Raw genomic sequence first — 26,083 nt, forward strand, 5'->3', positions numbered from 1 at the left:
ATGGGGTTTAACAGAATGGAGGAGGGGGGGGCAATACGGGGTCACACAGGAGGAGAACTGTGAGGGAGGAGGGGGGGGGTCGCTTTTTCTTTCTCTGTGGGCTCTAGGAAAGAAAGGAAGGAAGCCCGAGCAAAGCAGAGAAGCCCGAACCAAACCGAGGAGCGGTGCCGGTGGGGGAGGGACTGGAGCCAGAGCGCTGCTCATTGGTAGGCTGCGGCTCTCTCTCTCTGGATGGATTGACTTAACACGGGTCGAATTACACCATTTGCCGTGCATTAGTTTGTTTTTCTCTCAGCCAGGAGAAGTTGATTCACTACGACGCGCAAAACACAGCATTTTTGTTTTGCTTTCTGGGGGATTACAACCACACAAAAGGATACAAAATAAGCAATTCAGATGAGGTGAGTTTCTTGCCGCTACGTGGATTTACTTTGTTGCGCCGCATTACGCAGCGAAAGTCGAGGGGGGGAGAACAAACTAGAGAAGTCTTTGCTGGGATACGAAATATTTCTCTTGACCAACGCTGCTCTGCAGAACCGGTGGTTGCAGGACAGAAATAGTTCACGTCCTGACTATTTTTTACTCATGCTTTGACGCGATTTATTATTCATTCCTTTCGCGACCGTTCAACGTGTATCTGCTCTGCTCCGCTCGGAAGCCTTTTCTCCTGCGCTCATGAAGCGGTGGAACGGAGAGGTAAACCACATCTAAAGTCTCCTCTTTATTTGTTACACAGCCTCCCCTCCTATCGACATATTTATTTAGTAAGCATCATATTAGGTTTTAGAGTCGCACGTATGAAGCTGGTGAATCAAAAACTAAGTGAGCTCCTGGGATAAACAAGCACAGAAATAAGCTTTGTGTAAATAGATTGTATTTATGTATTTGTATTCTGGTGGAGCTGTTTGATATCACGCACTCCCGTCAGTCCAACACGCCCTCTATTATCTCAAATGAGCATTCAATCAATGCGTGCACATGAAGTCCGAGCGCGGCGTATGGCGAGGATAGCGCGTCGTTAATGTTTATGCCTTTTCCCTCTGCTTTCCAAAGTTAATAGTAGTGGAAAGGGGGCTGGTGTATCGGTGGATGAGGGGAGGGGGCTGTGTGGTCGTGGCACAGCTTTGAAGATCAGTCACCAGAGCGCAAGGGGCCCGGGGACGGAGACAGAGCAGCCTGTCCAAAAAGGCTCGTTTGTGGCGAGCGGAGCGGAAATCTGTGCGCAACTGGATCCCCCAAAAAAGAGAGAGAGAAAGAGAGAAAGAGAGAGAGAGAAAAGTGGGTTCTGGATGGAGCTTTAAATGACAGGAATATTACATGCTGGGTGTTTTCTCTTAAATGGATTACCAAAGGAGTATGACATTCAGTCGGATTGCCCCGTTCACGAGTGAATTCGGACACACAAGGTAGGTGTCCTCGATGCTTTTCGATTATTGATGTAATGAATTTTATTTTTTGGGACACAAGAAGCTTTAATTAAAACGGATCTTTGGATACGAAAAAATAAAATAAAGGGACACATCACTTCTGTGTCCTGCGACCCGGAGAGCTTCTTTGTGAACAGAATATATACAAGGGGGACAAAGTACTTGGATTTCATAGTAAAATATCCCAATCTTAAAAGCAGATGTTCACATACATTATGATTCATCGGGAGTAAAATCAGAGCCACGCCAGTGTTGGTCCGAGCTCTCACGCAGAGAAGTGTCCGCATTTCCCGACAGTTTCAGCCACAATAGCTCACCTCCTCTGTTGTGTATTGTTCCCGAGTTGTTTTAATGATTCAAGGCAATACATTAAAGTGTTTTCTTGACACAAATCAACTTAAAAAGGAGCAAAGGACACGTTTGAACGGAGCATGCTGGCAAACAAGCAACGATAAAAGACGCGCAGAGCAGGACGGGCAGTTTCACTTCAGTTGAGGGTCGCTGACTCCTCACTCGCCGGCGCCTTTAATCTATTTAATGTATACCCAATTTCATTATGGCATTTTTATATTGGGATAATAAATCGGAGGACGCTCCGTAACCCTTTATTTCTGGAGGCAGAGCAGCGCGAGAGCCCAGCCCTGTGGCTGCGTTAAGTGCCGTGGAGCCCCATCACAGTTGTCACTCCACCGCTGTCCCCCGCGTCTTTGTTGTCTTTTGTATGGGTCCTACATGTGGACTAAAGGGCTCTGAAAAGATTCACCACGGATAAACCTTGAATGCCTTTACGCCCCGGTCCGCACAATGCTCGCATTAGCGCCAGGGCTTCTGCATGGATTGTGTGCGCAAAGGAGGAGCGGAAAGATCCCCAAGCACAAACTTGGAAGAAGAAAAAAATTACCAGCGACTGAAGGAAGAGAAACAGTGGAATAATGAGAGAAAGACGGAGAGAATTAGGATGGTTCATTTGATTCACGAGGAGGCATTTAAGTGGGAGTAGAGTAGCTTTAGGAAGTGTTCTGCTGTGCTGGGTCTCATTATTTGAAGACATTTTGCCAAATTAAGTAAAGGAGCAAAGGGAGATGAAGCATTTGGGCATAATCTAAAGTTATCTTATTTAAAAAACAAAAGAGGTACACAGTTAAATTTACTTTATGTGTCTAAATGTATTGATGCTGTTATCTCATACCAACGCAGTCCCTTTACAGATGTAACAACAGAGCAGATAAAAAGGCCACAGATGTGTACGTTTCCATTAAACTCTGGAGCATCGGTGTCGGTCACACAGAGTGAGAGGAGAACCCCAGCTTAGTTACTGGAACCACAAACTTGATACTGGCAGGAGCACCGCACTCCGGCCAGGCCGAACACCAGAACCAGCCGAGGGGTTAGTTGACAGCACAGCTGGCTGCTGCTGTGCCTCACTTCACCTCACCGGCCACGGGGTCAGAACTCAGCGACCAGAACGATCACCGTTAACCTCCACTACAGCCGCCTGTAACCCCGGAACAGTCGCCATTGAACCGTACAGTGATCAGTGTTAACCCTTTACTCCGCGAGCCTTATGGTTGCCCCAAACTGCTGCTTGGGAAACCAGATTGCTCAATGATAAATTGGTGGAGTACAGTTTGACCCTGTGTGCAGCATTTTGAGTTAGTAGGTTCACGTGGGTTGCTTTGTTCCTCCAGAATCCCCTTTTAGGAGCCCCAGAACAGCTCTCCCCAACATAGGTCCCCTGACCGGGGGTGGGGCTCTATTGTGTTGACTTGCCCAAAGCCCCCTTTGTTTCCTGGTCACACCTGCAGCTCAGCCCCCTTTTGTGCTCCACTATAGCAGAACTACTGCTGAGAACAGCCTTTCTCCTGTTTCACTCCGCCTCTATCCAAGGTGGAGAAGAAAGGGAGGGAAGCACGGTTTAGGGGGCACGGCCCTCTCCTTCTGCCAAGTCTCTGAAGCAACAAGTCCGGCCCAGCCCCTCAGAAGTGATCCTTAGGTAAATAGCACGCGATCGGGGGCAGTGGTTGTTATTGAAGTGGGGGAGAAAAGGAGGAGTAATGATTTCTGGGCCCGTGTGGTGGCCGCACTAATCATCTGGCTGACTCACTCTCCTGTGTGGCTGCGGCTTGATTACTTTTTTCAGAGCAGTTGAGAGTTGAGACGACCGCGTTATTGAGCGCATCCGGCTTTGGACGCACGCACAGATTTAGACATGCGTGCGTACACCATATAAGTGTGAAGAGTGAAATGGCTGAAACTGAACTCCTGGGCTATCTGATTCCCTGCACTGTTAGGTTTACAGATCAGTATGGCACACGATGACAAGCCAAGCAGCCTCGAGCACCAGCCATTGTGCGGCGGGGATTACCTCCATCCGTCGCGCTCGCACACAATCTACGAATCCTCACGTACCACTGTTGTTTGTCTCCCTTTTATTAGCCCCAATTCCTCCCAATAGGACTTCCCTGCAAAATCACATCCATTCAGTGTTGCAGTGGGGGAGAGGTTCTGGCTGACATGTGCCAGTGAAAGCACCGCTAAAAGGAGAATATGTGTTAATCCGTAATTTTAAGCTTGGAACACTAAATCTTCAGCTGTAACTACCAGAATTGGGCCACAGACCCACCATCAGTAGAAATAGCAATCCCACCAGACCCCCTCCCCGTGTTTAGCACCGTGGGCCCGAGCCAACAACATCAGCAGGGAAAGTGCGTGGTTGTAGGACATTGAAAAGCCTGTAATAACAGAGGTAGAGAGAGGCAAGGCTAAATGGCACCGAGTTGCGTGACAAGCCCAGCATCTCTAGGCTTGTTGAGGCCCATAGATGTGTGTATACACACACACACACACACACAGTCACACACTGGAGGGCAGGAACCAGAGAGCGCAAAGGAATAGTCAATAGAAAACATGCTGGGCTCACTAGAGATTGAGAAGTAATTTTAGATCGCTGACCTCTGGATGTCTTCTGTTTTACATTAACGTTTCTGAGGAAAGCCTTCGCCTCCACAGCGTGGCTATTACCATGCAAGGAATCATGGGAGATCGGAGCCGAGCTTCTGCCTCATGTTGCAGTGTTTTTCTCCAGGTTTTTTTCAGTGAGGGAGAATGGCAGAAGAAAAGAAAAAAAAGCGGTGTGTGCTTAAGAAGAGGGGATATAGAGCAGGACTCTTAAATTTTGACAACCGAGGAAATGATTTACATCTGAACACAGTGTGTACTTGAAGCCCAGTCTGCAGCCTCTATGATAGCACAGTAGAATTGAAATATGAAGCTTGGTTTATTTACCTTTTTCTAGCTCCACTTCCCCCCCTCCTCCCCGCCCGCCCCCCTACTGTTACACATTTAGTATCTATTCCTGTCCTTAGCTTCTCCCAGGAATTCTGCAAATTATTGCTTGGGGTTTCATACAACACATTTCTTGGTGCGAGAGCACCTGAACCCGGTAGTAAAAAAAAGAAGAAGCTGTTATCCTTTTAAGGATCACCACCATCTCTCTCTCGCTCTCTCTCTCTCTCTCTCTCTCTCTCTCTCTCTCTCTCTCTCTCTCGCAGTGTCATCATTTGTCGTTTCGATTAAGTTGCTGACAGTTGTCCTTCTGTAATGATCTGGGAGCCTCTGTGCATAGATCTGTAGATAGTTTGTGTCCAGGGATTCATTTGTATTAAGATTAGATTGTAGTGACTGCGCCAGCATCATTGATGTTTTCAGTTATAGGGAGATATAGGCCCCCGATTCAATCACTCTATTCTGTCAAAACATCAATTTAACTATTAAGTAGACTAATTGAGATGAAGTGTTTTATTGTCCGCGCCTTGCATTACTTAGTCATAAAGACGTTGCTCTTTTAAAGGCGTCAGCAACCCACAGAGTGCTGAATAGCCATGATTACACGTTGTTGATGACTAAAACACGCGGGCATTACTCTGCTTCCATCTCCGCCGCTTCCATTCCTTCTAGTGACACATCGTACAGGAACTGTTCTGCCCACAATTGGATTATCAATGCCTGGAAAACACACTGCATGCTTTATATCAACATGTATGCTTTAAGGCAGTGCAGCCAATGTATTATCCCACGGAATCCCCAAACACTGACAAAAGGCTGTCATGCTGATGCCTTTAAACGCCCCATGTCGTCTAGTTTTCTGCTTGACGACCGTGTGTATTACAGTACATTTAGTGATGTAAACGAAACAAAAAAATATTTCCAGCCCTTTACGGGGGTGAAAGTGACCAGATTGTGAGTTGAAAAGTTATCACATGATATATAGTCATGTCCATAGATTGCCTTTTTCTGGCTGCTGATATGCCGCGCTTCCTGTGTGGATCAATCAAAGCACTAATGGCTTGGCAGGCAGGGCCCGCAGACAGCACTGGAGCAGGTGTGCTTTGGGGCTAATTGAAAATGAGTCAATACTGTCTGTGTGTCCGTGTGCGTGCACATACATCGGTCTTTGCATTACACAATTTGAAGGGATGATTATGTATGTGCAGCCGTGTGTGTGTGCGTGTGTATGTGTGTGTGTATCGCAGTGAGCTCCCAGCTAATCCATCTCTCTGCCTGTGTGACGTCTGCCGGTAAATTGTTTATATCCGTTCAGGCTTTGCCTGCATGAATAATTTGTTTGCCTTATAAATATTTGAATGTACACCGATCATTAATATGCACAGACACAGTCTGTCTCTAAAGCACTCCTCCGTGCACTAACATACACACTAAACTCCTTCCACTCCCACGATGAATTATTACTAATGTAGTTGCTGGTGTATCATGTCTACAATCAGAAAATACTACCACGTAAAAAAACAACGGCATATGACTTGATCCTTGGGAAGACAAAGCTTTGTGAATCCCTCCACTGCAATGATGCGCGCCCGCCCCAGGGAAAGGCAAGAGCAATAACAGCCAACAGAGCGCTAATAGAAGTCAGCTAAGGTCAGAGCAGAGGCTACACCGGTGATGGTGATGAAGTTGGAATGTGCTGATTGGTGTTGAGCCAGGACAAACCAATGGGAGCACAGATGTACAGAGACAGCAGGCCCAACACATTTCTAACAGTGTGGACTTCCGCTGCATCCAACACACACCGAGACACCCCGCCGGTCACTTGGCTGACCTTCCCTTGGACAGCAGATGCAGCGAGAGGAAGAGGGGAAACGCCAAGCACTGCCACTGAGCGCTCAGTCATCAATAAGCACGAGAGGGCATTATGCGAGCCGTATGTTTGTATTTCACGAACGTAGCGGATGAGAAAAAAAACAAATACACCTCACTGTGGAAATCCGTCCTCTTTTTTCGCTCCGTGTTCCCCCCCCACAGAAGGTTAAATGTGACGTGAAATGTGTTGAGCAACAACGGCATGCATTTTGTGTGTGTTCGCAGGTAACATCTCCACCCGAGTGAAACAGGAAGTGTCGTCTGTGAGCAGCCATGGGCCAGAGAGCTGTGCTTCTGCTCAGTGAGCTGCTGCTGCTGCTGACAGCCTCACGCACTCTCCTCGCAGTCAGCTTCCCCGAGGACAACGTGCCCCTCGACGTCGTTGACGCACACTGTGAGTACACGCGAGGCGGCGGTTACAATTACTGCAACGTCACTGGGAAAAAGTCCTCAACGTACACTTTTTTTATTTTACTTACTCCAGTCACACGTGGAATAAAACCGAATGCCGGCAGCATCCTTTTTTTTTGAGTTGTGTCAGCAGTTCATATGCTTGCATGCCATATTCATAGTAATAAAACCAATCTGCTGTTCAGCTGTAGCATTAAGTGGATTTTATTCTCATCTCCGTGATGTACTGGGAGAACAGAGAGATGTGCTGACACAGACAGCCATTATCTCACACGCAAACAAAACACAATGACACACGGATATAATTATACACAACATACTCTAGATCTGTATACTGTAATTGCAGGAGGATTTGTATAAAGCACACACACACACACACACACACACGCAGCATATTTCTTTCTAATCAGTGCAGTGCAGTTAAATGTAGCAAGAGGTGAGTGTGTGTGTGCGTGTCAGCTTCTACCACAAGTTTCCCCATTAACAGTGTGTGTGTGTGTGTGTGTGTGTGATGTCTTCACAGTTGCACGGAGGTACCCTGTGTTCAGAGGCCGGCCCTCTGGCAACGAGTCACAGCATCGCCTTGACTTTCAGCTGATGACCAAGATACAGGACACTCTGTTCATCGCTGGCAGGTAAACTCAACACACATACACACTCACGCTATCTCTCTTTCACACATCCCCCACACTAATATACTCAGTCACTCTTTGGCAGGTAAACAGTACCGTAAAGGGGAGAAAAAAGCTCTTAGTGTTATTGGATCTGTTGCTTGTGGGCCTGCCTTTGATGTATATGGCCGGTATTGATCGAGAAAAGGCGTCTATCATGGCGGCCTGACGCTCCGTCAGGGATTTCTTGGCATCTTTACATGACTTTCTGGTATTTATGGGCCATGGAAATAATCTCATCGCCAGCACTAACATTGTAGCAGGAAATCAGCTCAACATCTACAGTATAAAACTCCCACCTCTGGAGCCCCTATAATCACCGCCACATGTATCTCTGTTTTCAGGTGGATCCTCCATTTCACTAAACATGAAGCAAAATGTTGTTCTCTACGGGTTGATAGAATCTGTGTTTTATTACATTTTTTTATAACCGACGTATAATCAAAACAATAAGTGGTCGTCATGTGAAATGGTATTGCAGAGAGGATAGTCAGGCTTTCATATAACAGGCGGTCTCATAAAAACAAATCACGATGCATCGACTCTGCAACACCCTGTTTGTTTATAATACAGACATTTGAATGTCAATATGTTGTGACAGAAATCTACCCAGAGAAATTGGTTTAAACCCATTTCCCTCCCGATTTTATATTACTGCGAACCAAACAGTTGTTCATTTCCCGCCACGAGAAGAGGCTGAAAACATAGTTCACAGTCAATGAGATCATTTAATGACAAGTACCGCACATAGAAATGATCTCATAATGGTTAATAAATAGGACAATTGGGGAAACAATGCAAATGAGCTGCTGATTATGCAGTTATGAGTCCCTTTCAGAATGCAAAAAAACAAGAAATGACTAAACCACATAAATGTGTTGAAAATGTCATTTTTAAGCTGAGACGTGAATTCATTTGTAATCAGAACTTTTACGCTTTTATTACAGAAAACATTGAAAATGATTGACGGTTGTGCCGTGTCACTGAGCTGTGTGTGTTGTTGCCGTCTGTCCACAGAGATCAGGTGTACCTGGTCAGTCTGAGAGAGTCCTACAGGAATGAGATCATTCCTTACAGGGTAAGATTCTTTCAATCCACACACACACACACACACACACACACACACACACACACACACACACACACACACACTAAAAAGAGCCCCTCAGAAAATACAGAGCCATTCATCACAAACTGGACAGGTTGTAAAATGGGAGAGTGAAAAAGGGAGGACAGCATGTGTGCGTGTGCACAAGTTTAGTGTGTGCGAGTGTATGTGTGTTAGTAGTAGCGTGCGTCTAATGCTCCATGTTGGTTTTCACAGAAGCTAACGTGGCGATCGGGCCAGTCTGACAGAGACACGTGTGCCGTCAAAGGAAAACACAGAGTAAGTATAAACGGCCGCTCGCAGACGAAGGACGTGAGAAATGGAGTCGGCTGCCTCTAAACGCGCTGTCCTGTGTCCGTTTCTTTTTTAGGACGAGTGCCACAACTTCATCAAAGTGCTGGTTCCCAGAAACGACGATCTGGTGTTCATCTGTGGGACCAACGGCTTCAACCCCATGTGCAGATACTACAGGGTCAGTATCCAGTGCAGTTGAAGTGCATGCTCAGATGTGCATAAACGCACACTTAAAAGTAATTTAAGAAACACGCCCCTTCATTTTATTTGCTTGTTAAATAAATTTGACTGGACTCGTTTGGGCTTTTCTATGCAGGCTTCGTTCTCGCTGTGTCCCTTGTGACAAACGCTTTTTTAAAGTGCGGGTGATTGTTGTGTTCCCTTCAGCTGGATAACCTCGAGTTTGACGGAGAGGAGATCAATGGACTGGCCCGATGCCCATTTGACTCCAAGCAAACCAACGTTGCCCTTTTCGCTGGTAAGGTTCAAACACACACCCGCCCCCGCACATAGTCCTTCCAAAGAACTAATGGGTTCCTACTTATGCTCTCATTATCGTCTCTGCGTCTTTGCCACAGTAAAACTGTGCCTGCAGCGATAACACCAAAGCCAATCAAGCCTTTTAAAAAAGAAGGGAAACAACACAGCATTGACGAGCAGTGTTTCCTAGCTTTTTGTGACCGTACTCTTTGTTTTGTTTTTTCTAAGAGGGGAAGCTGTATTCGGCAACTGTAGCTGACTTCCAGGCCAGTGATGCTGTCATCTATCGTAGTATGGGAGATGGATCAGCCCTGAGGACCATCAAATACGACTCCAAATGGCTGAAAGGTAAGCGATAGCCTCTCCATCACTCTCAATCTTTATTTCTCACTCCGCTTCTTTTTTCCTGGAGGACCGCGCCAGCAAGCTAAATGCCCATGGTGCCTTTGCATGGCCTATGTATGTACGTAGCTGTCATAGCCGTGTTATTTGGAGTGATAGAGCGCTCTCCGGCCTTGCCAAGCTCCATGGGGATATGGCCTGTTCTCTCCCAGGAAATCTAGGTCACCCCCAGTCATCTACAGCCTTGTACAAATCCCTGAAATATTCAACATGCACAGTGGTGGTGACGGTGCAGAAATACATTTCAACTCTCTGCTTCTGTCTCTCCCTCAGAACCTCATTTCCTGCACGCAGCCGAGTATGGGAATTATGTGTACTTCTTCTACCGGGAAATTGCGGTGGAGCACAGCAATCTGGGCAAGGTAAGACAGTTCACCTGCCGTTCATAATGCATGACAAATCCCACAAAGATACAGTATGCAGGCCTTCATCCACACAAAAAAAGGGTTTACACCTCCCTTGGTGCGTGCGTTTATGCCACAAATGGCCCCGGTGGTAATGGGACCCATTCAGGTGATGACAGTGCGTCGCATTAGAATACATGAGGAATTTCCACAGCCAGTGTTTGCTGGGAATGTTCTACTAATGTAAAACCATTACACAGGGAAAGGATTTGTCTCCCGGAAATGTGCGCTCTGTGTCTGCCACTACCTACGACACGTGCAGAGGGCATTAGGAGGCTCTACGTTCGAGGCCAACTTCAGATTTTTACCATGCCTCATCCTGAGCCGGTCTGGCCGAGCCGCAGGAAGCCGGCATCCTCCATCAACCACCAGCCAATAAATATTTCAACCCTACTAATGCTTGGGTGACACCTGGCCTCTGATGGAGGTTTGCACTGTTAAATAATTAAAACCAACTGCTTCACACACTTCATTTATACTCTAAGCCTTGGTAATAAGTGCAATCAAACACGTATTCACATGGCGCCGCAACGGGCCAGTCGAGGCCATCGCATGTTCTTTTTTTAGACATTTTGCTCCAGTCGGGGTGAACAATCTCCGCACACGCTGTTAAAGATGGGCGAGTGCGTTTGTGAAGTCGTCCGTCTCGAGTTTGCTACAGGATGGAGATGTTTTATTCAGCATGTTGAAGTGTTTTTAGTGACGTTCACTCGGCTGCCTTCCTCTTCCCCGCCTCCCCCTCGCCTCCCATCAACCCCTGCCCCTCGCAGGTTGTGTATTCTCGCGTGGCCCGGATCTGTAAGAACGACGTCGGCGGGTCACAGCGGGTGCTGGAGAAGCACTGGACATCTTTTGTGAAGGCGAGGCTGAATTGCTCGGTGCCAGGAGAGTCCTTCTTCTACTTCGACGTGCTTCAGTCCATCACCGACATCATCGACATCAACGGAGTGACCTCGGTGGTGGGTGTGTTCACCACACAGATGAACAGGTGAGCCCCGGCTGCTGTCGGCTGTGAAAGCAACCAACGTAGAGGTCGGAAAATAAGAAATTCAGGAGTCGCACATGGATGTTTCGTTGATGCATATCTTTCTCCACAGTATCCCAGGGTCAGCAGTGTGTGCCTTCTCCATGGCCGACATAGAGAAAGTATTCGGGGGACGGTTCAAAGAGCAGAAGACTCCGGACTCTGTGTGGACTCCATTTCCAGAGGAGAAGCTGCCCAAGCCTCGGTACGGATTACACTCTTCTTCACCCAAGAGAATTTCTGAATTCTAAACCTTCCAAAGCAGACAGAGCCAAGAAGGCAAAAGCAATGTTTAAAAAAAAAAAATTAATGAATGTCTTTTTACAGACATATGGAAATTTTCTAAACCCTTCTTTGTCCAAGTTAAACAGAATGACATCAAATCTTTTACTAGTAAGGGACCAAGTTATTAGCTTTGACCCAGCACACACATTCACCATCTGCTGATGACTCAATTATTAATTTGGCATAATTAGACGCCTTGCATATTTAACCTGTTTATAGTCAGCACGTATATTTGCGGCTCTGCTCTGTGTCCAAAACACAAAGTCCGCGAAGCACCTCATTACCCCGGTAAATCATTAATGGAGGATAACCATGCATATGTATATTTTATGTTTCCAGCTGAGGCCTTTTTGTGATCCTAATAAGCACCTGCTCCTCTGCCCCCACCCTCTCGTTGCACTTTTCATCCATTTCAATACACGCCATTATTACTCCCCAGTGTGTGATGTACAGGCTGATCTTTGACCTTTTGCCCTCTCTTCGTGTGCACCCTCCATTATAGACCCGGGTGCTGTGCGGGTCACGGTCCAGCTGCGTCCTTAAAGAGCTCCATCGAGTTCCCGGACGACACCCTGCAGTTCATCAAGTCCCACCCCCTCATGGACACAGCTGTGCCTTCTATTGGGGATGAGCCCTGGTTCACCAAGACTCGCGTCAGGTATGGCAATATATATTTGAGACCTTTTTTAGAACCGTAGTTTTCAAGAACAAACTAATTTCTATGTTCCACCGCAATATTCAAAACCTCTCATTGCATCACCGTTAAATGCTTGTCTTATCACAAGAAACTCTCCAAGAACGTTGCCTAAAAAGATATCTTTCAAAATGAGAATAAACAAACTGTACTTAAAAATCGGACCGAGCATTTATTGCAGACGGACATCTTCATAGCAGCACTGAAAAAGTATTGCGATATCAATATTGACACGTCTCTTAATTTACTGTGTCAGAGCCGATTTGTTTATTCAAAATGGACTCTCCTGTTTTGAATGGGAAGACCCCCGCTGTGAGTAACACATGCTCCCTCTGCTGTGTGTGAAGGTACAGACTGACAGCGCTGGCTGTGGACAATGAAGCAGGACCTCACAAGAACTACACCGTGGTGTTCATCGGGGCCGAGTCTGGGGTTGTGCTCAAGGTTTTGGCCAAGACCTCCTCCGTGTCTCTGAACGACAGCGTGCTCCTGGAGGAGATCGACGTCTTCAACAGGGCCAAGTATGAATGCGCTCACTTTTCACCCTCTGCCTTTCTGCCTCTCTTCTCTTTTTCTCTTCCCCATTCTGACCAAGGAGTCAGCAACTCTGAAAGTGAAGCATCCTGGCACAGATGGCCGTGTCTGTCTGCTTTCTGTGCATGCACAGTGTGTGTCTGATTTCTTATTGTGCTTATTTGTGGATGAGCGCGCGCACCCCCGTGATGTGTTAGAGGTTAAAATCCTGTTAAACTGCGGGAGAAAGCTTATGTGACTCCTCCACCTAACAAGTGATTAAATCTACTGAGGCTGAAACAGTAGACAGACTTATCTGATACACCGCTGATCAGGTTTCTCTCTTCCCTTCCCAGGTGCCTGTCTAACCACGAGGATGACAAGCGTGTCCTCTCGCTGCACGTGGACAAAGAGGCACACAGCCTGTACGTCGCCTTTTCAAGCTGTGTCATTCGTATTCCCCTGAGTCGCTGTGAAAGGCATTCTTCCTGCCACAAGTAAGTGACGCTTGAATGCACACGTAGGGGTCAAACTGCGCTTTGTACGGTCGGTCATAGGTTTGTGACTTTTATTGTTTTGTGTTTCAGTAAATGCAATAAAAAGGGAATGATAACAACTTCGTCTTATGCCTTTTGGTTAATGTTCAGGCGGTCGCAAATGATTATAGTGCACTTCCCAGAATGATTAAACCCGGTGTTCTGATGGTGTGTGTTTGTACGGCTGCAGGTCCTGCATTGCATCAAGGGATCCCTACTGCGGCTGGAAGCCTCCTGGGGCCTGTGAGAGGATACAGCCCGGTGTTGTGTGAGTTCAAGCTTCAGCTGGGACATAAAGTGCAAATATTATAGCTGGGAAAATTAGATAAAGATTGTATGCAACTCTTTGATTAATCCCTCATGTTTCTATCTCTTCTTTGCTTTCTCTTTTTAGGACTGGATATGAGCAAGACATTGAATTGGGAAACACTACCCACTTGGGAGACTGCCACGGTAAGAATCTCATCTCCATGCCATGCCATCTATCCTGAGACACATGTACACAGAGATATACACACACACGCACACACACACACACACACACATACACGCACACACAGACACAGATACAGACACACACATACATGCACACAAACTCATCCCCACACACACACCATGAGCCTGTACACTCACAACAGTAACCACTCCAGTAACTTGCCCCAACATAAGTCTATGTGCAGTATTAACACACACATCTGCATACAGTACATGGCCACCTGTACCTTATGCCACCTGGGAGGCAGAAACATGGACATGTACAATTGCAGGTCATGTTCAGCCGGTGCAAATGGTAGAGGTCTGAAGATATCCGATGGCCAGAAAATGGGCCTTTGCTGATTTCACCGTTAAAAAAAGGCCTGTCCCTTCATTTGTACCAACTGAACATGACCCCGGCTGAACCTCAGTATTGATCAGAACCAGAGGGCCTCCAGTGAGAAAAGGACACTGCCAGCGGGTGCTCTATATCTTTATTATTAAACCAAATAAACTGCACTCTTAGTGTCTCTTAGGAATTTAAGTTTTTACTCCTGAATTCCTTTATACTGATTTCTTGTCCTTTTAATTCTTTTAGCGTTTTTGGGCACTACATCAGCGCCAGATTACAAATCATTTGGCGACCCTACCTCTGGTTAGTTTGATCTTTTACTCAAATGGTTTCTTTCCTTGAGTTCAGCATCTCCAACCCTTGTCTTTCCACCACTGCCACTATCCATCTTTTCTCACCAAACACCCCGAATGCTTACCATCTGCTTCATTCTCATCGTCACAAACAACAGACTCATATGCGACGTCGGTGCTCGATCTTAGCACAGATTCACTTCCACTTTTTCACTCATCACTTCCTGTTTCTCCTCCCTCTTGCATGCCCACCCACCATCCCTTGGCATCCTTACTGTTGTGTACCGACTTGTCCTTGAACCGCTGTATCCTCTCCTTCTTCCCCTTCCAAATTGTCGAAACAAAAATGTGCTTACATTGGTCTGTGAATGTAAACTGTGATAAGGTTTATTCACTATTTTGTCAGACACTAACCGTAAAAAAAAAAATTGCGCAGTACCCATGCATACTAACCGGGATGATAACAGTATGCTCTACCCACGTCTGTACAGTTTGTTAACAATTTGTTTGTCACCACAGACATGGAGTTTTCATCAACGCCCGTCACAGTCCACCCCAGTGGGCCCATACACCCCCCAGTACTCATTCCCACTCAGAGCCCCAGCTCTGAGCCTGATCCAGAGCTCTACGGCTCAGGCTTTGTGCTGCAGGATGACCCAGCCACCTCCCATTCTTTAGACTCTATCCCAGGGGGCCAAGAGGGTAAGGCCCGAAGAGAGGCAGCCTGCAATGAGCCTGATCTGATAGCTGCCAACAAGTCTTGCTAAGCCACATAAATGTGACTCTACACATAGGCTCACATAGGCAAACACACACGTGCACACACTGGCAGCTATTTAGGGTTTCCGATAGATAACATGGCAGATTTTGGATTTAGTCTCTTTTTCAAATAGACATTTTCATACATAATTTATGTTGATATACACATTACATTTTTATGCTACTGTTGTTTTATTTCTTTCAAATTTCCTTATGTTCTTTCTTTCTTTTAACTTATTTAATTATAGTTTTCTAATCATTAAACCCTACACTCACTCTTCTCACAATAGTTTCTTTCAAATCTTTTGTTTGGATTTAGCTTCCGTCTCTGCCACTATACGTTTTTTAACTCTAGCTCTAGTAACAGTTTCCCCCGACTGGTAGATCATTGACTGGGCCTGCTCTGCCACACTATTGTGGCCGCACGGTGGATGACTAACTCTTTCAATGTCTGTGGTTACTAACAAACTTCCAGTAGAGCAGCAAGAGCTGCTTCTCTTTCCTTTGAACAACTTCCTGCTGGTTCTTGCTCTTGTACCAGCAGATTGATTTGGCTCTCCATCACAGTGCACTCCTAACCCTTTGGTAGTGGTTAAGCGCATGACAAAAAGCCGCAAGTGGAACGTGGATCACAGCAACCCTTTTTAAGTCTTCCCTTCTAAACTAACGTAGCACTGCTTTTCATAGATGGTGAAATGGATGTGGGTACCTAACAGCTTCTTCCAATTTTCACCATATTTCTTCTTCTTCATCCGGGCTTGACAACAGAGAAACTTGTGCATGGTGGTGTTCTCACACAAACATGCACATTTCTGCTGTTAAACGGGAAGGGGTGCTTCACTTAGCACTTTGACTCTTTTTATCAGGGGTTTAACAAACAATTCAATGTTTTTTTTTAGGAGTGTGGGATATCCAAGCAGGTGAGACCAACCAGATGGTCCACATGAACATCCTCATCACCTGCGTGTTTGCTGCCTTTCTCATGGGTGCTCTCTTGGCTGGTCTGATCGTTTTCTGCTACCGAGACTCATTCCTTCGTAAGCCCAGACATGTCCACAAGGATGCAGAGTCGGCACCGTCCTGCTCCGACTCCACTGGAAGCTTTGTCAAGCTCAATGGCCTCTTTGACAGCCCTGTAAAGGTACGGCCATGAAACCAGCTCCGATGCTATATCACATTTTGTGGGAATGAGGGATTGAACCAGATATGTGAAACTGTGTTTAATCTTATTCTTTTGATTGTTATTGTCACATTCTTAGGAGTACCAGACCAACATTGATTCTCCCAAGCTGTACACCAATATGCTGAGCAACGGCAAAGACCTGAATTCACCCAACGGAGACACTAAGACCATGATCTTGCGGGACGGCTGTCAGCCCCCTGAGTTGGCTGCCCTGCCTACACCCGAGTCCACCCCTGTGCTTCAGCAGAAAAGCCTGCAGCCCATCAAAAACCAGTGGGAGAGGGCTCATGCAAAGGCCAGTGGACCCCGTAAGGAGTCCAACTCGTCAGCCAAGAGTCCTCAGTTCCTTCTTTCTTCAGCTGGTGCTCCTCCTAACGCCAACTCCAACCCCACCCACCCTCACCTGGCCTTGGGACACTCCCTGATCCCAAGTGCAGTTGTCCTGCCCAATGCCACACATGACCACTCTAACCTTGACAATGGAGATGATACACTGCCGCATTCGTCTGAAAGGAAGCCGAGGAACCCAGACTCTAAGGGAAATAGGAAAGAACAGAAAAGATCTGTGGATGCCAGAAATACCCTAAATGACCTTTTAAAACACCTTAATGACTCAGTGGCCAACCCCAAGGCCATTCTTACAGAGGGATCGGGGCCACGCCCAAGGCAACAGCTCACTCTGGAGCCCATGCAGGAACTGACTGAATTACCCCCCAGGGTGCCCAGCCGTGAAGCTTCCCTGTACTCCCCCTCCTCCTCGCTGCCGAGGCACAGCCCCACCAAGAGGGTTGATGTACCCCTGCCCACCACTCCCACAACGCCAACGGGCAGCCTGAGCATGGGAGGGACCCTGGAGAGGCAAAGAGGGGGGTATCAACTCCAGCGGAGTGCCTCTCACAGGCACTCCTTAGCCACCTCGCCAAATGGGGTAACCATGGGGGTGTCTGTGTCTCGCCAACACAGTATGAACAGAGGGGGTTACATGCCCCCAACACCCCCCTCCAGACTTGACTCCCAAGGCGGAGTGATGGGGGCGGGAATGCACTCAGCCCACCCATCTTCTGTTCCCCGACAGAGCAACTACAGTGGGTATGGCTCACTCCCTCGCACAGGGCTTAAACGGACCCCATCGCTAAAGCCAGATGTGCCCCCTAAACCCAATGGGTTTTCACCACAGACTCCACAGATGCGAGTGGTCAACAAGTACAGTTATTAAAAGAGCATGGACGCTTCTGAGTGAGCTCTTGGCCTTGACTGTAGAGCTTTGAGCCCTGAGGGCTTGGGGGAAGGGGCTACGGATGGGGTTCGGGCCTAGTGTGTGTTTGTGTATCGACTTAAGGTGTGTTCCCCCTTTTAAATGATATGCACATTCACTCACGCTGAAAAAGGGAAATATCACACGTGGCCAAAGATACTCCTTGGGGCTTTTTCGCTCCCTACATGTCCATCTCCCTCCCTTGTCACGGTAGCCACAGGATATGAACAGTGGACAGCGGTGAATCTGCTGCTCCCGGTTGTATCTGCTGCTCCCGGTTGTATCTGGGCTCGGGTGTCTCCCGTTCCAATATTAGGTACGTGGTTCAGGACACCAGCTGGGACCGCTATGGCGTCTTTGCGTGGAGTGCTGGGTTTAAAGCCGTGGAATACTTGAAGAATGGGTCTCATTTGTCACTGCCCTTGAGCACTGTCTTCCCACTAATGTGAACTGAACAAAGAGGAGGGGTAGGCCATGCCTTTGTTAGTAGGATGGCTGGAGGCAGCAGAGAGGGAAATCCAAAAATCACAAGTGTGTGTGTGTGTGTGTGTGTGTGTGTGTGTGTGTGTGTGGATTAAGATACATATGACCGTGGACAGTTGAAATAAGCAGCAAGCGAACAAAGAAAAAGGGTGAATGTGTGTGTGTTGGTTGATTGGAAAGCAGATTTGTGTAAAGGCAGTACACTTATTGGGCCTTCACACTTGTTTATCAAGAGTGGCCACATGCCAGAGGATGCAATTTAAGACCTGTCTAAGACCTAAGTCACTGTCTCTCATTCCAACAATATTATCACATCTTTGGTCTTCTATGGCTCATCTGAACAGAATTTAACTCATATTTGTATGTCATTCTGTTGTGTTTTTGGTAATTAGGTCAGGATGACGTGAAGTTGGTCATAATGTGTGTGTACTGGCACAGGGACTCTGTAACTCTAAATTTTACTTTGTATTTGCTGCTATTGGTTTTAGACATCAGCGTTTGTCTTGGATGCATGTTTTTCTCCACCAGACTAGGATAGCCTTTGTGTGTGTGTGTGTGTGTGTGTGTGTGTGTGTGTGTGTGTGTGTGTGTGTGTGTGTGTGTGTGTGTGTGTGTGTGTGTGTGTGTGTGTCAGACAGAAGCCAAGAAGTACAGTTTTCAGGAACCAAACACACTGTTAAAACTGATATATTGGAAAAAAATGCTTCACTCCAGGACTGAAAACTCCCCTAACCTCCACTGCCCCTTTGTAGGAAGTATACTGATGGTTCAGGAGACTTCTTTCTTTATGTAGCAATGGTATTAAGAAAAAAAACATACATTTCTCATCTCATTCTATAAATAAATTTTGAACAAAATGATTTGCCTTTTTTAATGTTTTACTGTGTTATTTAAAGATTTTACCATATGAAACTAAAGCAACACCAATGGTTAAGCCCAATTCAACATTTCAGGGCACTTCTGTTCCGTTAAACTTGTGTGTCCCCTAACACGATAACGCTAGAATTTTCCTTCTACATTAACGCTATTAAAAGGTATATTAAACTGACCCTAGAACAATACATGGATGTAACACCTCTGTCATCTGCCGTGCTGGTTCTGCAGCCCGTGTTCCCTGTGCAGCTTCCCTGCGAGGCCAGTGTACAATCAACAACAATTTACCAATGTGTCCAAATGAGTCATGCTGGGAATGACAAGATCCTGTATATACTTAAATACTATAAATAAGGAGTATAAATATTTTTAGGCAAGTGAACCTGAATCTGTGCATTGTGTGCCTTATTCACAAAATGAATTACTACAGTATATAATATTGGCAATGTCAATTGGTCCTCTGTATGTTATTGTCATATACTATATCAACAATTTTTTATACAAAGCATTTTGAGAATCAGCAGGATGTGTTGGAAAATCACAAACCGAAGTGACGCGGAGAAGAAATTGACTGACAGACAGACTCCACTTGTGAACGCTAGTCTTACAAAAAGGACAGTGAAACCGTTTATTTGGGGTATAAATCAATTTTTGTTTCCTTTACTGTCGGTGTTGAAAAGAACGGTGTTAATCCACCACATCGAGGTGCCATGCACTGAATGTATTTTCTTGACAGTGGGATGTAGGGTGGTGAGATCTTGCACTGTGGAGCGGTCGGCTCAACGCAGCACATCCTGCCCACAGCCAATGTATGAACAGTGTTCACACGAAAGCCACGGGCGGTGGTCACGCAGAATCCGTAATCCCCCCGGGATTGCAGTGACCGGAATGGTTTCTATTGGTACAGTAGTGACGACTGAGGGATCATTTCCCTTGGGTACATTATTTGGGTAACATCTGCTATCCTATCCGAGGGTCAGTTGCCTGTTTAACCCAAAGCCACATTTTGTTTACAAGTGATGATTGTATGTAAAGACTTTCTGCCTGTCATCTTACCAGTGTTTGGGCTCTCTTTTCTACTCGACACATGCACACTCGACATCGCAAACATACACACTCAGCATACAACGTTCAACTGCCTTGTACATTGCAATATGAACTGGGTCTTTCTGTTGCAATCTAAATTGAAGCCTTTATATTTCAGTCTGAGCTTTGTGTATGTGCAGACGAACCGGATTCTGTCATGTCATTTTGATTTCAATACTGTGCGACATGGCGATGCCAGGCCAGCTGTATATATGATCTCCAGAGTATTTCAGCGTGTAGATATGTTGTAAAGTTGTACTGTGAATGTGTAAATAATAATGATGGTCTTTGTTTCATGATATTTTTTGTTGATTTTTTTAACACGGCATGTATAGTTGAAATAAAACATTATGGCACAGAAAGAGTGGTCTTGGGTTTTTGTTTTTTTCCATGTTGAGGAAATGGAATTCAGCCTGGTTGGGTTTCATAAGTCGGCTCTTTTATGTTATGTCATGGGTTTCTGGTGTGAGAGAGCATGGCGGAGCGCTGCAAAGAGTTAACAATCAGATGCTTGCTGTCCTTTGAACTCTGCCTAAAAGCCATGAGATGCATTCGGTACTTACAGCATGACTTGGGAGGGTAATGTGTCCGAGCTGAGTTCTGTAAGCTGACTATCTGAGACACGGAGAGTGCAGAATGATTAAGAGCGTCAGACTATTTTTAGAGCTGGGTTGTTTTGAAGTTTGAGGCCAGCGCAGAGTCAACCACACCAGATAGCATGTGGGAAAGTTTCCAAAGTAGCATGTTCCTTTAGACACTGAACATCTGGACTAGCGACTGCCCAAGGCTTAAGATCTGAGCCACCAATGAGCTGTGGAAGAATGCATACATTTAGATGCATGCAGCGTAAACATCCAACGCATGATGTCATGCACTGATAACATTGTGATAAGATCAGCTGCAAAGAACAAAGAACAAAGGAGGGACGGTTGGTTGAAGGAGTCACTTTTCATGTGTTTCTCATTTGCAGAATGATTAATAATCAGATTGCTTGTTGAGCAATGACCCCCCCACTCTCCTATAATAAAAAAAAGGCATGCTGTTGGACTGAACTTCTGATATCCCTTCACGTAAAGTTCACACAAATACAGAAACAAGCTGAAAAATGCATCATAAAAATAGGATTCACTGTCAAAACATGACAACAAGAAGGCAGATGTCCAAATCCCAAACACGGTATGTCACGGTGGCTTAGCGGCCTCAAAATGCATACCACATAACAGCAACAACCCCGGGTGGAATACAGCTGGGGACCTTTGTTGCACCCCCTCCCACACACACACACACACACACACACACACACACACACACATTTCCTGTACGCCTCTTCTCGGTTTACTATCAATTCCAGCAAAAATCGGCAAAACATTCTCTTATAAAACATCACAAACAACGTTTGACCATCATTTATAATCATCGTTTGAAATGCTAACTTCCCGTAGACGTTCAAGTCCACAGCCGTGGTGGACATTAGAAGTCAAATAATCAAGATTGAAAGAAAAAGGGGTTTGTAATCAAACTGATCTGCACATAAAGGAGAGGAGCAGGAGGGCTCTGAGAGCGTGCCTCCTGCTTTTCTGCAGGGATGATTTGCAGCCCGTTGGCTGTTTGGCCGGGAGGCTTTGTGGCTCATCACTGCCGTCAGAATGTTGACACAAGTGCTCCTTCATTTGCTTTCAGCAGGACCTCCTGAAAACTCGCACCTCCTAGCAACCCAGTTCTCTCCCTCTCTCTCACTCACAAACACACACACACACACACACACACACACACACAAACAAGGGAAACATTCTCCCCTCTGGGTGTTCTGACGGGGGTTAGGGTGTGATTTGGTTGGGAATGGGGAACAACAAAGAGGTGCCTCTTGCTATTCTGATGTACATCCCATCCTCTCAATTTATCAGATGGTCTCTTTGAATTAGTGGAGGCAAATCAAACACATCCAATGATTCTGTAGCCGTTTCATTCACTTGTCCGTCCGCCCGGCCACACTTAGCCTCATTACGAGCACTGACTGTTCCCGGACAAAAAGCATGCGTTTGTTGTCATACTGACATGTCCGTGTGCGCCTGCGCTCGTGTGTGTGTTTATTTCACTTCACAAGGCACAGAGGAAGCAGACGCAAAAAAAAACACATCTCTTAGTTGGTGTAAGTGGAACTAATCTAGATGCAGGAGGATGAAAATAAATTGCTTAGGTTGGGAGTTCAGATTAAAATATGCTTTTAAAAAGCAACACTCGCAAGCAGATACAGAAAGATATAGCACAGACGAACACAGACAGAGGGATTCTGTCCATTCCTCTGCTTTCTGCTCTGCTTTCTCTGCAACTTCTCTTTAGAAATTTAAGGATGGCGATTAGACTGAAAATCATCCATCTGTACATCTTCCTGTCCTCTTTTCTTAAAAGCCTGGAGGTGAAGCTAGCATTTACATTTACAAGTCTCTGTCATGGAAAGGTGCTTAAAGGGTTTCTTTGTGGGCTTTAGCAAGTACATGTGCTTCCTCTCTCTCTGATGTATTCAAATCTGACAGAGTGTCCGTGTAATGCTTCATTTGAAAGCGGAATTAAATGAGAGGGAAGAAGCCGAAATTGAGTTGGATTGAAAGGAAAGTTTTGCAGTGTGCTTTTGTGGCGCAGCCTCTACAGTTGGGAAAAGCCATCAAAGTCTAATCCGTGTGCCAAGCACCCCTTACATTGACAGTTGGTTAATGGCACACATTGCTTTGAAAAGTGACTTGAAAGGCAGACGAGCAAAAGCAAGGAAGAGAAAGGAATTGTTGAAATATGAGGAATGGAAGTGCAGACAGGAAGGGAGTAGTAGCCTTTATGAGCACATACAGACATTTGGTTTGAAGATAAAACTATAAACAAAACAGCTTCATGAGAAAAAGTAGAAGAAAAAACAGCACAAACAGCAGAGGGACTTTTCCCAGTTCTCCAAAACTGAGTTTGAGCAAAGTTCTGCAATCAACTGCTTTGACAACACAAAGAGAGACAGTGAGCGAGATGGCAGCAGGGAAAGAACTAGGCTGCAGAGATTTTAATTCTTTGCTATATTATATAATGGCTGCTGAGATTTCTCTGCAGTGAATGGCTGCTGTGTTCCAGGATAACCTCTGGAAAATGACACCACAACCTCATTTTATGGCTGCATCTGCGCTGCCACCTGTGTTTTATCATGAGACATTATTGTTAAGGGGGAGTATGGAATGGGAGACATAAGGAAATAATTATGCTGAGTCCACAAAGGCAATGCATTATATTATGCAATGAAGTCCAGAAATTACTTTGGGAAAAGAAATAGAACATCAATGGTGTTATTCATCTTTTCATTGCTTTTTTGGAGTCCAAAGACAGTAGCTCTGTTGCCTCATACTTACAGCTCATACTTACCAATTTTCTATTAAATCATACCTCCAAAATGTAATCAAGCTCAATACTCACTGTAGTTTCATTGTAGGTTCAAAGTCTTAATCACACACACGACACTGAAGAGGCAAGAAAAGCACCAGAGAACAGTTTGATTGACAGCCGAGATACATGATACTGTGGTAAACAAACAAAAATGCAAAGAGTGTAACTTCATTAAATTCATTTCATAAAATTGTCCTTCTGCTTAAGAACTTGAGTTCAACATATCTGAAATTGCCAGGGTGTCATTCAACAAAATCGTTGTTTTAAAAGTTGTGCCAATTAATACCAATTAACAACCTCGGTACTCAGCTTGTTAGCATTGCCTATGCTAATCTTACGGGAGAAAAAAAAAGAAGGTTGATTTAATTTAACTTTAATTTAAGTAAATATTTCATCATGTCTGCTGCTCTATTGTGGCAGGCTGGGACAGTGGACGTAATGTAAAGTAAAGAAGAGCATTAAACTAAATTAGTCTAGCTTTGTTTGCAGCTAATTCAATTTGTAGTTATTGAATGTTACGAAAGATTTGGCTTCAATTTGAGTTCATTTCCTGGCAAACATTTGATCAGTGCTGGCAGCCTGAACACATCTATGACATCATAGATGCAGTCGAAGATACCATCCACTGCTGGAAGATATCTTGGATAATTAACTTTCAAACTTTCCCCCGAAACTTGGCAAAGGCAGTACTATGTGGAATTAGAATGACACGGTATTGAATCTCGACTCGTGTCATCCACTATTACCATGCACGGCGTCAACCCACTGATACAGGGCCCGTCTGAGAGAAAGAGTCAGGAGACACAGATAGAGGACGGTGTTAAGAGCAGGAGGAGAGAATGAGATGAATATCTGTCCAATGTGGTTCTTTAAGATGCACAGACCAGCACCTGCAAGCAAAGGGGCTTATCTGTCAGCTTGTATCTGCTCAACAGGCCGTGTGTGTGTGTGTGTGTGTGTGTGTTTTGAAGAAGGAGTGGGTGAGTAGGGCAAGTTACAGCAAGCCTATCAAGCACATATTCACTTACTAAGACGGTAAACACCTGAAAGAGTTTAACTCTTGTTGTGAGGGTAGCATGATCAGGTTGAGAATTATCACCCAAAAAAATCCATCTGATTTATACATACATATACACTCCTCTTCCTTGTCTAGTTGGAAACAAACAACTTCATTGATTTTTGGTTTCTTTCCACTCTCTTTATCCGCCCCCCTCTGAAGCCTGACTCAGCCTTTTACAGTCTGGGTGTTCTGGGAGCTTTGTTGGTAAACCAGTGGATTATCCCAATTGCTTTATGACTAAAGCCTAGCCTGCTATTACGGTGCTTTGTCATAAAGAAATCACATCTTCCCAGACACCCTGAGACAGAACCTGACACGCACGCACGCACACACACCCCATGCCCGAGGGGTTGACGAGAACATACACATCACAGCTGACGGAGCCCTCATCACATGCTAAAACTCGAGCCTGGGAATGCCCCTGACGCACGAAAACACACATTAAAACACACCATTGCGTAGACCTACCCTCGGGCAAATGCTGTGGCCGAGTGAGCAGGGTGCTGTAATAATGATAAAAAGCTTACGCCATGTGCAGCAATTCCTCATCACATAACAAAGAGGCCGTTTTTAATTGCAGTTCAGATCGGGATAATACAATCAGACATGAATTACTCATCAGAGCACACCTGCGTGAGAACGAGCCATATGAATTACAAAAACACCACAATGCGCTGATGTCCCGCGGATCAGATTATGTGGGACCGTTGTAAGTGCAGCTTTCTGCTCTTGTTACCGGGCTTAATTGAACATAGCTTGGATTTGACGTCGGCTAACAACATGGAGTTAGCTCCCTCCTGCATTAGTGCCACAGCGAATTAATTCTCCCAGCAGATCAATGGGCTTATGGTCCATACACATCAGCACAGAGAGATTTCACAAGCGGACTGCTGCATCAGCTGGCTAATTTTCTTCCCCTTCTCCACAGCCATCCCCCAACCAACCTTATTTATCATTAGGAAGAAATCAGATCAACACACACGCCAGCCCACAGCCAACAATTTTCCCCTGCTGTTTCCGTCTTCTTCATCTATATAGATACAAACACCAACGGGCCCTCGCTGCCCTACACAGAGCCCAGATCAATACGTAATGGGCGTCCCACTGAGCAGATGAGCTCTCTCTGACGCTCCCCGTCCTGATTGAACACTGTCTCTTTGTGTTGCCCGGGGCATTCTCCGGCCTCAGAGAGAGCGACGGACTGAAGGAGGGTAGCTGGAAGGAGGAAGAAAAAAAGAGGAGCGAGGACAGAGAGCGACGGAGGGGAGAAGATGGCCCGGAAAGGAGGGAAGAGCCGAGTGCCAAGATGTTGCACAACAACCCGTAGTCCTTCCAACAGGCAGAATTATCATTCAGGGCAAAAAACACATCAACAACGATGCAATACCCTGGACTTACAGGATACAGCTTAGCGCCACCCCCATCCTCAACAGCACATACCC

General features: G+C 45.8%; 1 protein-coding gene across 1 annotated transcript; it reads left to right on the forward strand.

Moving 5' to 3' along the window:
* Positions 1 to 1,167: 1,167 nt before the first annotated feature.
* On the forward strand, positions 1,168 to 18,038 carry sema6d (semaphorin 6D). The gene is made up of 20 exons (XM_079217397.1): positions 1,168 to 1,406; positions 6,810 to 6,978; positions 7,519 to 7,630; positions 8,684 to 8,744; positions 8,991 to 9,053; positions 9,145 to 9,246; positions 9,456 to 9,546; positions 9,777 to 9,896; positions 10,224 to 10,312; positions 11,125 to 11,342; positions 11,452 to 11,583; positions 12,166 to 12,321; positions 12,705 to 12,878; positions 13,227 to 13,367; positions 13,597 to 13,674; positions 13,801 to 13,859; positions 14,479 to 14,535; positions 15,045 to 15,227; positions 16,184 to 16,425; positions 16,544 to 18,038. Exons 2-20 carry the CDS (start codon positions 6,858 to 6,860, stop codon positions 17,681 to 17,683), a joined length of 3,339 nt encoding a protein of 1,112 aa, XP_079073523.1. The 5' UTR covers positions 1,168 to 1,406; positions 6,810 to 6,857; the 3' UTR covers positions 17,684 to 18,038.
* The last annotated feature ends 8,045 nt before the right edge of the window (positions 18,039 to 26,083 follow it).

The sequence above is a fragment of the Taurulus bubalis genome (genome assembly GCF_910589615.1).
Source record: "Taurulus bubalis genome assembly, chromosome: 4".
Lineage (NCBI taxonomy): Eukaryota > Metazoa > Chordata > Actinopteri > Perciformes > Cottidae > Taurulus > Taurulus bubalis.